General features: G+C 67.1%; 1 protein-coding gene across 1 annotated transcript in view; it reads right to left on the minus strand.

Annotated features, from left to right (window-relative positions):
• Zfpm1 (zinc finger protein, FOG family member 1) overlaps positions 1-8,412 on the minus strand; it is a 54,526-nt gene extending 46,114 nt beyond the window's left edge. The window contains exon 1 of the mRNA XM_042702277.1: positions 8,349-8,412. Within this exon, the coding sequence (XP_042558211.1) occupies positions 8,349-8,388 (40 nt within the window). The 5' untranslated portion in view covers positions 8,389-8,412. The remainder of the gene's footprint in view (positions 1-8,348) is intronic.
• Between the last annotated feature and the right edge of the window lie 4,828 nt (positions 8,413-13,240).

Consider the following 13,240-nt stretch of genomic DNA (forward strand, 5'->3'; position numbering starts at 1 on the left):
CATTGCCAGGCTTTGGGGGAGGGCCCAAGGCGGCCTTCTGCTCTAGGGGTGGGCAGTGTGGCAGGGCCGTCCACCCGTGGTCAGCACCAGGGCCGCACGGTGCAGCTGTCCGGGCAGAGGCCTGTGTGGCTCACTGGACTCTGGATGGTTCCAGTCCCGGCCTGGCCCAGGGGCCAGGAGCGGACGGGGAGGCTGCCAAGGGCGCCCTTCTGGGGCCCCATCCCCTACCCTCCTCCCTACCTTCTTTTTCAAAAACATAATTTATCTGTGTATTATCAAGAAATCCAGACACTTTAATCAGTGAGCTATGAAGTCAGAATTTCCATCCTTATCTGCGGGAGGAGTGGAAGTGGAGGAGATAGGCAGGATCGCTGGTGGGGAATGTTAATGGGCGGGGAGGCTGGGCCATTGGCCACGGAGACGGCTATCGCCTCCATTATCGAGGCTGTATCTCACCCACCATCTCGGTGCGGTAATGGGGCCAGTTCAACTTTCCGAGTTATCACAGGAGTTGAAACCTGCGCCCGCAGAGGCCCGGATGGGGAGACAGTGTGGGGCGGGCAAGGCTTCGGCGGGCCGGGCCAGGCGCCTGCAGACTGAAGAGCCACACACAGGACCACCTTCTGCTCAGGAGGGGAAGCTGAGGCAGGAGGCCCCTCAGACTCCTGGAGCTCTGGGCCTGGGCAGGGAAGGGGCAGTGTCAACAGCGGACCTGGGCGCACCCCGGGGCCCTCCGCCCTGTAGGGAGCCTTAACCTAAGGCCCCTGCTCCTCCTCCCCAAAACACTGGCCCCACCCCAAGGTTGCTCCTGGACCCTCTTTAAACTCCCAAGCCTCAGTTTCCCCATTGGGGTTTCTTCCCGAACTGCCAGCAGGACTGAGATCAGCTCTGTATGGTCCTGAGCACCGGGCAGACACAAGTGTCTCTGGGCAGGAGCCTGGATCCCCGCAGGCTCAGCTCTGGGCCTTGGCTCCCCGTCTGCAGGGGCGGCAGAGCGGCCTCCGGGGCAGGGGGGCACACCTCATTGGGACGGAATCTAGCAGGACCAGGAACTGAAGCCCCCGTCCCGCCCAGAGGCGGTGCTGCCACCACAGGGAGCAGCCGAGGCCCTGGCCCTGCTCCTGCAGGTCGCTGGCTCCGCGCTTGGGGTGACCTGGACGTAAGAGGAAACGGAGGCAGCCAGTCGGCAGGTGCTGTGCCGCGGGAGATGCCAGGTGGGACCGACAAGAAGCAGGCCTGGGGGAGACAAGCAGTGTGTGGGAGGACGAGGGTCCTGTCGGTTCCGACAGCAGAGCCCACCCCAGCACGGTCAGGCCGCTGCCCCGGCCGGGCTTCCACACAGAGCCCTACATGCCAGCCATGATCTCTCACACCCTGGGGAAACTGAGGCTCAGAGCTCTCGATGGCCTCAGGACCAGTGTTCCCAGAGTTGCTCTTTACAGAGGTGGGGTGACCTCCCTGGGCTGTGCATCCCGCTCTCCCCCCACAGCGGCCGCTCACAGGGACCTCCTGGGGCATTTGGGTTAGAAAGCAGCGTGGCTCCTGTGTGGCCACCAGCCTGGGGACCCGAGGCCCAGCTGGGAGCAGCCCCGACTGGGTGCTTAGGCAGCATGCAGGATCACTCGTGTGCTGTATGACTCTAAGGCCACTGTCCACCCTCTCTGACCTAATTTCCCGTGCACAAATGGGTTGAGAGACCCACACTTGAGTGTAGGAAGGGATGTAGGGGGAGACTGAGGGAAGGCACACTCCGTGCGCTGGTAGTGCTGGCGTGGGTCTGTGGGGTGGGGCGGGGGAACCGGGCACCAAGACCAGCTAGGCCCCCGCTGCTCATGAAGGCCACGCAGTGCCCCCACCAGCCATTCCACAGAGGCTGCTGAAGTCTAGAGGCCAAGGACAGCTGCCCAGGTGGGCGCTGCACGCCATCCATCGATTCGCCGTCTGCCAGCTCTGTGTCCTTGCCCAGACACCGCCTTTGCGTTCTCTTCTCCTTTGTTTTGGTGGTCCTGGCGTTTGAACTCAGGGCCTCAGGCCTACCACGTGGGCCATGGGCCCAGATAGTTCTGGGGTCAGGTGGTCTCAGACAGGGCCTCAGCATTCCCACTTGTCAAAGCAGCCAATGGAGGAGGTTTGGGACAGGAAAGACCTGAGGCAGGAGGCCAGGGGGTCTGGGGGCAGCCGGTCCTGCAGGCAGTCACACTTGAGGGGCAGGAAGGCAGGGTGGTGTGACACTTCCAGCCCTCAGGGCTTCTGGCAAAACCTGCAATGCAGCTGCAGTGCCTGGTGGCAGCACCGACACCGACACCATCAACCCAAACCCGGAGCCCGTGTGGTCCTCTGACGACACTGAGCTGGGGGCGGGGGCTCTTGCTAGGTCGCAGGAGGGCAGGGCAGGAGGCAGGCTGCCCTGGCTGTCCGCCTGGGGGGGGGGTGGCAGGAGTCTCCGCAGGACCATGGCAGGGCATCGGCAGCCTTTAGAGACCCACAGGCAGGGTGAGGGGCATACACCGCCCGCCCACGGCGCCCTCCTGGGGCCCAGCCCCTCTGTCTGACAGTGAGCAGAGCAAGGTCGGGAGGCCCTGATTTCTGCTCCTCCGATGGGAGACAGTCTGGGGCGGACCTGGGCCGGGGACCTTGTCAGAGCTGGGTGAGGAGCCAGGCCAACACCTTGACGGGTCCAGAGTTAGGCCTCCTGCTGGGGCCAGCAGCACAGCACCAAGCTGGGCGGGCAGAGGGGAGGGCGGGTCTCCCGGGGCCCTACCACCCAGGGCCAGCCTGGGCACAGGGAACCTCCCCAGGCCTCCGGAGGTGGAGGCCGGTTGCCAGTCCCTCCCTGGCAGCCCGGCCCCTGCAGAGCCGCTGAGGCGGAGGAGGTGAGGGAGAACCATGGGCTGCTCCAGGAGCACGGCTCCCCGGCCCAGAGACCCCAGCGACGTGCCGGCCTGGCAAACCCCAAACAGCAGCCACAGGAGCAGCCGGCTGCTGGGGCTCCCTGACTGGAGGCTGCGGGCGCCCACCCTAGGCTGTGGCTATGCTGAACTCTCATGGAAAAGAGCTTGGAAAAGGTCTCCTCGAGCTCAGATTAGCTAGAAACCACAGACCTCAGCCAGCAAACTGCCATGTGGAGGAGGAGGGGGAGACGGGGCAGGAACGGGGAGAAGGTGGGAGAAGGGGGCGGGGAAAAGGGGCCAGCTGTCGCGGATAGCAGCCCCATTCCTCCAGTTCTCAGAGCAAGGCCAGGCAGGTGTGACCATTTCCCACCAGGCAGAAAACGGAGGCCCACGAGGGCAGGCAGGCTTTGCCCACAGTCCCGGTGGCCACCTCCCGATGGCCTGTGATGTGGGGCAGACGCCTTCCTGCTCTCAGGAGTGGGCGGTGGGGCCAAGGAGGCTGCTGGGCATCTGTGCAAAGGCACTGAGGCCAGAACGAAACGGCCAAAGTCTCGCTGGAATGCAGGCCTGACTGTGCTGGCGGTGTCCTCGTCCACACGGCCACACGCCACAAGCCTGCTGGCCTGGGCAGCCCACCCTCTAAGGACAGACATGGGTGGACCCTGCCCAGGTCTCATGGCCAGACACCACAGTGGCAAACTCTTGCAGGTGCTGCACCGCCCTGGCCAAGGCCAGGGCTACCAAATGGGAAACAGCAGATCAGGCCTGCGGAGCAACACGGGGCCCGGTCTCTGTGTCCCCGTCTGTGAAGTGGGGGCAGGAGACACTGGGAACCTCCAGAGGGACCCTGGGAGTGGGGCGGGGTCCAGCTGGGCCCGTCTGGCCAGGCGGGACTGTGCGGGCCGGCCCGGGTCTGAGGGCTGGAGGTACCAGCTGCCTCCAAGAGGCCTGTCGATGGCAGATAGGCCTCGGGAGTATTATTCACTAGCCGTCAAGCCCCAGGACCGTCTGGTTGGCATAGAAACAGGAGATAAGGGGCACAATTAATGGCATCGCATTCCTCCTCCTTTCTTCCCCAACTGACCCACTTAAATCCCAGAGCTCAGTGCCATGCTGGGCTCCCGGTGACCTCCAGGGAGGGAGACGGTGTCCGGGGCTCCGGCTGGCGTAGGCTGTGTCAGGCCTCTCCAGGAGCTGCCCCTGAACCAGAATGGCCCAGGGAGGAGGCCATGGGGGCGGCCAGGAGAGCGGGAGACCCCAGAGCCGCCACTGCCGTGCCGGCCGCTGCACTGACGTGGGGACCGAGGCCCAGTCCCCGTGCTTCACAGGGTCTCCTCCGGCTTGTTTTCCCAGATATGCAGTGGTGAACCTGCTCAGGCTCACTTGTAGGGAAGTGCCCACACGCTGTCCACCACAGGCACGGACCACCGCCACCACGGGCCAGCTGAGTGTCCCCCTGGGCCGGACTCAGGAGTCAACCAAAGCCCGGAAGGCATCAGGGATGACTGGGCGGCTGCCGGGCCCAGGATAGGGCTGCAGAGTCCCTCCAGCCTCCAGCTCCCTCTCCACCAGGGCCGGGGTGACCTTGACCTTGACCTCGAGTGCTGCTGCTTCAGGGTGCTGGCCAGGGCGGGGTGATGGGGCCAAGCAGAGGGCAGGAGGGACACCCTCTGCTGGCCCCTGGACAGCAGACGCTGCCCGAAAGGGACACCCGTGGGAGGCGATCTGTCCAGGCGGCTCAGAGGCCAGCAAGCTGGGCCATCAGAGCCCTGCTGCTCCGAGGGCTGGTGGGTACCGCAAGAGGGTCCCAGGAGACCACACCTGGTCTTCCTGGGCCCCGCCTGGAAGGGACCACCACCATAAAAAACGTGCCAGGACCACCCCAGCCCAGTCTGGGCCAGGCGCGGCTCTCCTCTGACAGAACTGGCACTCTGCAGACAGCCACCAGGGGCCCCATGGGTGCGTGCTGGGCTGTTGGGGAGTGAATTAGTTATCTGGTGGCTACCAATAATTTGTTGGATCAAACTGTGAGAATGTGTGAAAACATCCTGCTCTGGCTGGGTGGGAGGTGGCGAGTCCCCAGGCTCCTTCCAGAAGCCTCCGGCTGGCTGGCTAACCTGCCTGCCGGCCTCCATTGGGTGTTGGGGTCTCTTGCAAAAGGACTCCTTATCATCTCTGTGCTGACCCAGGAAGAAACTGAGGCTAGGCCCTGGACTCCCCTGTCCTGCAGACGTCTCTAGCTCAGCCCTTCCCCACCCCAAACAGCCAGGGGTCCTCAGTCCACTTTTCTGAGCTGAAAACCAAGGCTGGCCTATTGTCCGTGGAGGAGCCATCCCTCACAGCTGGCCCCCTCTTGACAGCCCAGACGGTCCCTTCTGAGAAGTGTCCCTGACTCACCTCAGCTTCTCACGCAGCCCTCAGCTCCCCGCTGTGCTGTGCTGTGCTGTGCTGCTGTGCTATCCTGTGCTGTTCTGTAGGGCTGCAGCTGGGACCCAGTGCTGTGGTCACTGAGTGTTTATTGAACACATGCCCAGTCAGGGCAGATCTGGGCAGACCTAACCCTGCTGTGGGCACCAAGGAAAGAAGAGGCCAAAACATGGGCTGTCCCCAAACAGCCAGGTCTATGGAAATTAGTTTTTTTTTTTCCTTCCAGAAAACTCCAAGCAGGCTAAGTCTAAGACTTGCCTGAAATCAACAGCAACCCAGCACAGATCAAGGGAAACCACTCTCTGGAGGTGACAAACCCAAGTGCGAAGCTGGCTGCCAGCGCCACCTATCAGGAATGAGGGGCGGGGTGGCTCCCCACCCCTCTGCACTCATGCAGTTTCCTTTCATTTTGATGGCGGTACCACTGGCCTTAGGGGGAGGGTCAACTTCTTGACAATTAAGTGTTTAGAGGGGAAAACTCCCCAGATGGACGGTGCTGATCTGCTCCCCGGGGCTGCCCAGGCCCCCCACTGGTGGCACACGGTCCCAGCCCGAGGCCCCGCTGCTGCTCTTGCCTCCGACCCAGCCAGGCCTGGTGGCGTAAGATAAGGCTTCTTATCACTCTAGGAGATCGTTGTAGGGCTGGCCCCCACAGATCGGGCTCCCATCGCTGGGTGGGAGGCGAGCCTGGAGGTGAGTGCTCAGGGGTCCTGAGCTGTGCCCTGCCCTGTGTCCCCAACAGGGTTGGCCTATCATCTCAGCCATCTGGCTGGCCAAGGCCAGGCTCCCGCCTCCCCCTCCTCCCTCCCACGTTTGAAGTTAATAAATAGAAGCTCCTATCAGCCTGCCATCGGTGGCATGCCTTATCAGCGCGGCACATCTATCTCCGAGCAGAACAAAAGGCGCACGGAGCTTGGGCAGCTGCATTCCCACTCGGATGGTGGGGGGAGAGCGATGGGAGGGCCCGTCCCTCAGACCCTCTCCCTCTACAGCCTGCGCCCGGCCAGGTGAGGCCAGGGCAGAAGGGTCACACTAGGAGGCTGAAAGCACAGCTGTGGGCAGAGGGCTGGCGGACAGGCGCCTCCGCTCAGCATAATCAACATTAAGATCTTAACTCGCTTCCATCTGCCTGGGAGGAGGCAGCCTGGGCCGGGGCTGTGGGGAGGGTCCTGACCCCCACCCCGCCCAGTCCGGGAGCGCCGGGAGGGTCCGGCTCCAACCAGCACGCCGGCGGAGCCCTGCTCGGATTCTGTGGGCTTATCAGTGCTGGCGATCGGTTCCCAACCTGCGATCTCCTGCCCCAGCTATCTGCATTTCTCATCAAGCAGAAATACACACACGCACACACACACCAGCACTGAACTGAGGCGCACGAGGGAGGAGGGGAAAAGAAACCAGAGAAAGAGCGCAGATCCGGACCTGTGGGTGGTTCTAATACTTGAGTTGACATGATAGAAGGCGACTTTCGGAAAACAGGTCCCGCTTGCATCTGGGGAGTCGGGTTACGGGACCCGCTTCCCGCCCTCCGATCCGCTCCCCCTTCCCGGAGGCCCGAGGCGCAAGCAGGGGCTCTCCCACAGGCGGGGCCTTCGGGTCCCGGGGCGGCGGTCAGGTGGGCCGGGGAGGCCATGCCCGGGCGCCAAGTTCTCCGCGGTGCGGTGCGCTTCCTGCCGCCCACCGCGGCCCCCGGCCCCCGGCCCAGGGAGCTCTCAGGGCCCGGGGTCCCGCGGGGGTGCCAGAATCGTGGGGCGCCCTGGGAAGGGGGGGTGAGAGGAGGGCGGGTGCGGGGCCATCAGGACACCGGCTGCGGCGCTGATCACCGGGGGCCCGGCCTCGGGAGGGGCGGGCGGGGCTGGCGCGGGCCCCAGCGGCGGGAAGGCGCGCCCCCCCCCCCCCCCGTCCCGGGCCGCCGTCCCGGGCGCCCCGCTCGCCCCCTGGATACGGAGCCTGGGAGAGCCGGCGCGAGATAAGATCTCCATTTCAGCCCGTCCCGACGGAGCGATCGTATCAGCCGGGGCTCGCCGAATGGAATATTTTAAACTTTATCGGCGCCCGGATCCGGGCCGCGCTATCGCCGCACCATCGCGGCTGCGGGGGAGGGGCGGGCCGTGCGCCCCGCGCCGCTCCGGGCGGGGACGCGGGGGCCCGGCGGAGACGCGGGGTCCGGGCGGGGACGCGGGGGCCGGGCGGGGACGCGGGGTCCGGGCCGGGACACGAGGGCCGGGCGGAGACGCGGGGGTCTAGCCCGGGACGCGGGGTCCGGGCCGGGACACGAGGGCCGGGCGGAGACGCGCCGCTCCGGGCGGGGACGCGGGGTCCGGGCGGGGACGCGGGGGCCCAGCGGAGACGCGGGGTCCGGGCCGGGACACCAGGGCCGGGCGGAGACGCGGGGGTCTGGCCCGGGACGCGGGGTCCGGGCGGGGACGCGGGGTCCTGGCGGAGACGCGGGGTCCGGGCGGGGACGCGGGGTCCGGGCGGGGACGCGGGGTCCGGGCCGGGACACGAGGGCCGGGCGGGGACGCGGGGTCCGGGCGGGGACGCGGCCCGAGACGCGAGCCCCGGCTTGGACGCGGGGTCCGGGCCGGGACGCGGGGGTCTGGCCCGGGACGCGGGGTCCGGGCGGGGACGCGGGGTCCGGGCGGGGACGCGGGGTCCGGGCGGGGACGCGGGGGTCTGGCCCGGGACGCGGGGTCCGGGCGGGGACGCGGGGTCCGGGCCGGGACACGAGGGCCGGGCGGGGACGCGGGGGCCGGGCGGGGACGCGGGGGTCTGGCCCGGGACGCGGGGTCCGGGCGGGGACGCGGGGTCCGGGCGGGGACGCGGGGGTCCGGGCGGGGACGCGGGGTCCGGGCGGGGACGCGGGGGTCCCGGCGGGGACGCGGGGGTCTGGCCCGGGACGCGGGGTCCGGGCGGGGACGCGGGGTCCGGGCCGGGAGCGGGGCCCGGGCCGCCGGCCGAGATTCGAGGTCGGGCGCGGGGCGGCGCGGGTGAAGGTCAGGGGCGGCGGGACCGCGGGGAAGTTGGACTCACGCTTGATCTGCCGGGGGTTGCTCTGTTTCCTCCTGGACATGTCTCCGGCGCCGCGCGCCCTCGCGGCGGCCGCCTCTAGCCCCGGGCGGGCGGCGGCGGGCGGCGGGGGCGCGGCGGGGCCGGGGGACCGTTCATGCCCCCGGCCCGCTGGCTCCACGGTCGCTCCGGCCCGCGCCCCCAGCCCGCCGCGCCTGGCCAGGAGCCGCCGGCGCCCTCACGGAGGCCCGAGGCCACGGCCCGGCGCCCGGGCGCGCGGACAGTCCGGCGGGCGGCGGGCTGGGGTCGGCTCCTCCGCCCCCGCGCAGGCACCGCCGCCGCCGTTCGGCTTTTCTCAATGAAATCTGCGGGCAGCGAACGACGAGCCGGCGGACGCGGCCAGGGCGCGCCAGGCGGACAGGCGGGCCGGCGCGGGGCGGGGCTTGCGCGTCGGCGGCCGCGCTTCTGGCCCCGCCTCCGCCGCCGGTCTTCCCCGAGCGGGCCCCGCCCCGCCTGGCTGGCTCTTCTCTGCGCTGGCCCCGCCCCGTTCCCCAGACCCCGCCCCGCCTGGCCGGCTCTTCCCGCCGCTGGCCCCGCCCCTCCCCAGACCCCGCCCCGCGTGGCTGGCTCTTCTCGTCTCTGGCCCGCCCCGTTCCCAAGACCCCGCCCCCGCCGGGCCCGTCCTTCCCGCCTCTGGCCCCGCCCCGTGGCCCAGACCCCGCCCCACCTGGCTCGTTCCCTCCCGCCTCTGGCCCCGCCCCCTTCCCGAGACCCCGCCCTGCCTGGTGTGTCTTCCGCGCGGAGCCTGCCTCCGCCAGGCTGGCGCAGGGCATATGCCAGCCAGACCCAGGCCCAGCCCCGGCCCTCGGGCCCCTTCCGTTCATCCTAGGCCTCTGACGCTGCTGTGTCCTCGGGCTTAGCCAGCATTGGCGATCCGTCCTGGCAGCCGCAGGCGGAGTTGGTGGTGTGGGGGTGAGCGCCTCTTCCGCTCAGCTCTCCAGGGGCCGCCCTCCGAGTGGGCGGTCCCAGTGGGCGGTCCCGGGGCTCAGAGCCCCGCCCCGCGCTGTGGCCCCGCCCCGCGCTGTGGCCCCGCCCCGCGCTGTGGCCCCGCCCCGCGCTGTGGCCCCGCCCCGCGCTGTGGCCCCGCCCCGCGTGGTCCCCCCCTGGGGCCCTGGGCCCTGGGCCGTGGGAGTGGCCAGCGGCGGGTCAGCAAACCCGTTTGGGCCAGACTTGCAGCGTGAAGGGGAGTCTGGTCAGAGGGGCTTCCATGCGAGCCTGCGCGGCCCCACCTCGGGCACTGGCTCCTCCCGAGAGCGAGGGTGCGCCCTGGCGTCCCACAGCGGGGCCCACATCTCTGTGGCACAGGCCCCTGGTGCCAGCTGCGTCCTTCCTTGCTGCTGCCTATCTTCTTCTTTTCCTTTTTTTTTGGAGGGAACTTTGTGACTGCAGTGGGAGAAAATCAGCCCTCTGTGCTATGCCTCGGGCGTGAGCTCCGGCTCCCTGCGCGCCGTGGTGAGGGGAGGGACCGCGGGGCCCTTCCCTGCCAGCCCTGCCCTGGGGGCTGACATGCATTGCCAGAGCAGCACTCTGAAGGAGCTGTCCATTGCCACTGGCCAGGTGGATAAACTGAGGCACAGAGAGGACGTCAGCCTTTGGTGGAGCTGGATTCGCCCTGGGAAGGCAGACACTCACTGAAGAGGGACGCTAGAGGCTGATCTGGAGCAGAGCCCACACCTGTCCCCCTCTGCCTGTCCCCCACCTCTGCATGGTTCAGGCCCCCCAGATCCCTGGCAGTCCCCTGGCTCTGGAGCTGATGTGCCAAGCCAGTGGCCGATCCCAACATTTGTCAGCACAGGCTTCAAGAAGGGTTTAATTAACTTCCTGTTTCAATGAGGATAATGAGTTTTAAATACCACATGACTGCTAAGGAGGTCAAACAGCAGCAAGGATGTGAAAATAAATTAAGTTAGGCCTTGGGAGGCCACACCGGGATGTCTGGCCACCCCGGGCAGGCAGCTGCTGTGGGTGCCCTGTCCCCTCTGTCTCTGTGGGCCTGGAGCTCAGCTTTGCTTGGCACTGGTTCCCAGGCCTGAGGACTGGAGGCTGACCACTGGCCCGGGCAGCCACATCTGCTCCTCTGGCTCAGTCTCTGTGGTCCTCTAGCAACCAGAGAGCTCCCCGGAGGCTGCTGCATGCGCTCCTCCATGGCCCAGGACCACTGGCCAAGCGTGCTGGTGACAGGACATTATCTGACATTTCCTCATCTCTGTCGGGTGGTGACATCATTTGCTGCCTTCCTCCTCCCCTTCCACCCCTCCTCTCTCTTCCTCAGTTCCGTCCTCCCCTGCCTTTCTCCCCACGTCCCTCTCTTCTGTCCTTCCAACTTTCCTTCCTTCTGTGCACCAGCAGTTGTGGAGCCAAAGTCTGCGTGCATCCTGTCGCCGTGGGCCACGGTGGAGAGGGAGGAAGACAGCAGAGAGAAGTTGTAGTTGGCATGGAGAACTTGGGAGTGGGGGGGCAGTGGCCCTCTGGTAGGGAAATTGAGGCCCAAGGGGCCTGGTAGCCTAAGGCCCTTGGTTTCCAGCCCACGCCCCCCAGCTGTTTCCTCACCACCCTATCAGACGCCTGTCCTCCTCCGGGGCCAGAGGCAGCCTGGTGGGGCTCCTGGGCGGTGCTCTGGGAAGGCCCCTCCAGCCTCCTCTGTCTGGGAGCCCCTGGCAGGGCAGGAGACCAGTGGCCTTGAGCTTCCACCCCCAAGGACATCCCCACGGCCAGAGAGGCAGACACTGCCCTGTGGGGAGGGGGCATGGCCTTGGCCTTGTGGGCAGAGAGAGGCTGTGTGGGCTCACCGGCCGCCCCGGGGATGTTGGAGACTGAGCCTGAGAGCAGTGGTGGTTGACCTTCCTCACCTGTTTTTCCAGAAACTGGAGGGTTGTGTAGGATGCACGTGGCCCGTGGACGGTGACACGGGCAGGGGTCCCCTCCCCGGAACCCGCAATCCCAGCACCTCAGCGGGTGCCTCGGGAAACCCTGGCACGGGTCCCCAGTGTCCTAGAGTCCCCCTGCAGCCCCTGCTCAGACCCTTCCACCCCTCCTTCCTGCAGAGGGACTGGGGCTTGTAAGTCTGGGAAAATTCGTCTTCCAGCTCAGATTGTTCAAAAGCCCAGCCACAGGAGGCTGTAGGTGAGCAGCCTGCTGCCACCACGCATCCTGCATCCTCTCCCTCCGGCCCTGCCCTGCTGGGCTCGCCGAGAACAGGTCACCGCGACCCTCTGGCCCCCGCGTGTGTCACTGCGACCCTCTGGCCCCCGCGTGCCCCGCGTGTCACCCGGCCCTCCGGCCCCCGCGTGTGTCACCCCGGCCCCCCTCCGCCCCCACGCGTGTCACCGCGACCCTCCGGCCCCCGCATGTGTCACCCTGGCCCTCACACCCTTATGGCCCACGGGCACACAGTGCTGCCTTCTCCCCTTTTCTCCCCTCCCCGCCTCCTCAGGCTGGGGTCATTAATGGGCACTGGTGAGGCCCTGGCCATTGGAGTGACTTGCGTCTTCTCTGCCTAATTTGCGGTCGTGGGGGCCGCTCCGTGGGGTGCTGGGGCTCGGAGGGGCCTGGCGTCCCCCTCGAGGACAAAGCCCCCTGGGCAGAGGCGCGGCCCCTGGGCAGGGGTCTGCACCATTTTCTCTCCGCAGCCCCTGCTCCCAGGCCCAGCTCACTGTTCCTCGGCTCCTAGCTCAACCGAGTCCAGGACCCCTTCGGGCCAGGTCCCTGACCCCCAAGGTACCCCGAGTTGCTTGCATCAGGATATGACATACAGCTGCGCCTGCCCCCGCTGCGCCTGTATGTGTGTGAGTGTGTGTGTGTGGTGTCCGCGTGGCGTGCCCCAGGTCTGCCCTTGGGAGCCGCCCCTCCGTGGAGGCGCGTCCTGGCTGGTGGAGACTGCCACCTGGCGGCCAGGCCGGGGCTGTCCTGCTGTGGGTCTCCTGGCCCCAGGGCAGTTGGGGGACTCAGGGAGGGGACAGTGTGAGGCAGCAGTTCCAGAAGTCAGCTCCTGAGGGTCTGTGCCGGGCAGCGTGCCTGCCGAGGGCATCCGGCCCAACCTTCTGCCCTGGCTGGGTAGAAGGGCCTAGCAGGGCCTCCTCACTACACTGAATGGGGGCGGGGGGGGGGGGGAAGAAGTGGACAGGGCTGCAGGCCTGTCTCCTCTCTAGCCTGTCTCCGCCCAGGTCCTTCTCAGGCCCAGATTCTCAGGGCACCCCGCCTGTCCCCCCCAGTCCCAGAGGTAGCCAGGAGCCTTTGGGGTGGGTCCCAGGGCCTCAGAATCACCTGGTGTCTGAATATGAGCAACTAGAGGGGGGAGGCCTCGCGGAGCCCCTGTGGGCAGGCCTCCCTGCAGTCCGACCCCTGCCCTGCAGCTGACATCTGTAGGAGGCCCGCGGGTGTGGGGGGCAGCGGGCCAGCCATGCACAGCGAGAGGCCAGGGCTGTCCAGCCCCGTCCTGCGTGCCCCCACCGCGCAGTGGAAGACAACCCTCCCGGGCTGAGTCCTGGTCCTCGGCGAGGGGCAGGGGTAAGGACAGACGCCACACAGCCGGGAGGGCTTCTGCGAAAATAGTGGGAATATATTTGGAAAGACGAGTGAGCTGTGAGTTTACAGTACGGCCTGGCATCCCCACCTGTCCTCATCCACAGGGAGGCGGGTCTGGAAGGACCCGTAAGCACCTTCTAGAGAGGCAGTTTGGGCCTGATTCAGTCTTATTAGAAATGTCAAAATAAAACCTTTTGGACATACACGTGGCAACCAAGCTAAAAACTGAAAAACAGCAACAGACCCCCAGACAAGCCAGGAGACCCAGAGCCCCCAGGAGGCCGGTGGGGTGTCTCCTCCTTGAGCAAGATGGCACCTCGGGATGTGGGGAG

Source organism: Dipodomys spectabilis, unplaced genomic scaffold (genome assembly GCF_019054845.1).
Source record: "Dipodomys spectabilis isolate Male_0828 unplaced genomic scaffold, ASM1905484v1 ptg000318l, whole genome shotgun sequence".
In the NCBI taxonomy this organism is placed as follows: domain Eukaryota; kingdom Metazoa; phylum Chordata; class Mammalia; order Rodentia; family Heteromyidae; genus Dipodomys; species Dipodomys spectabilis.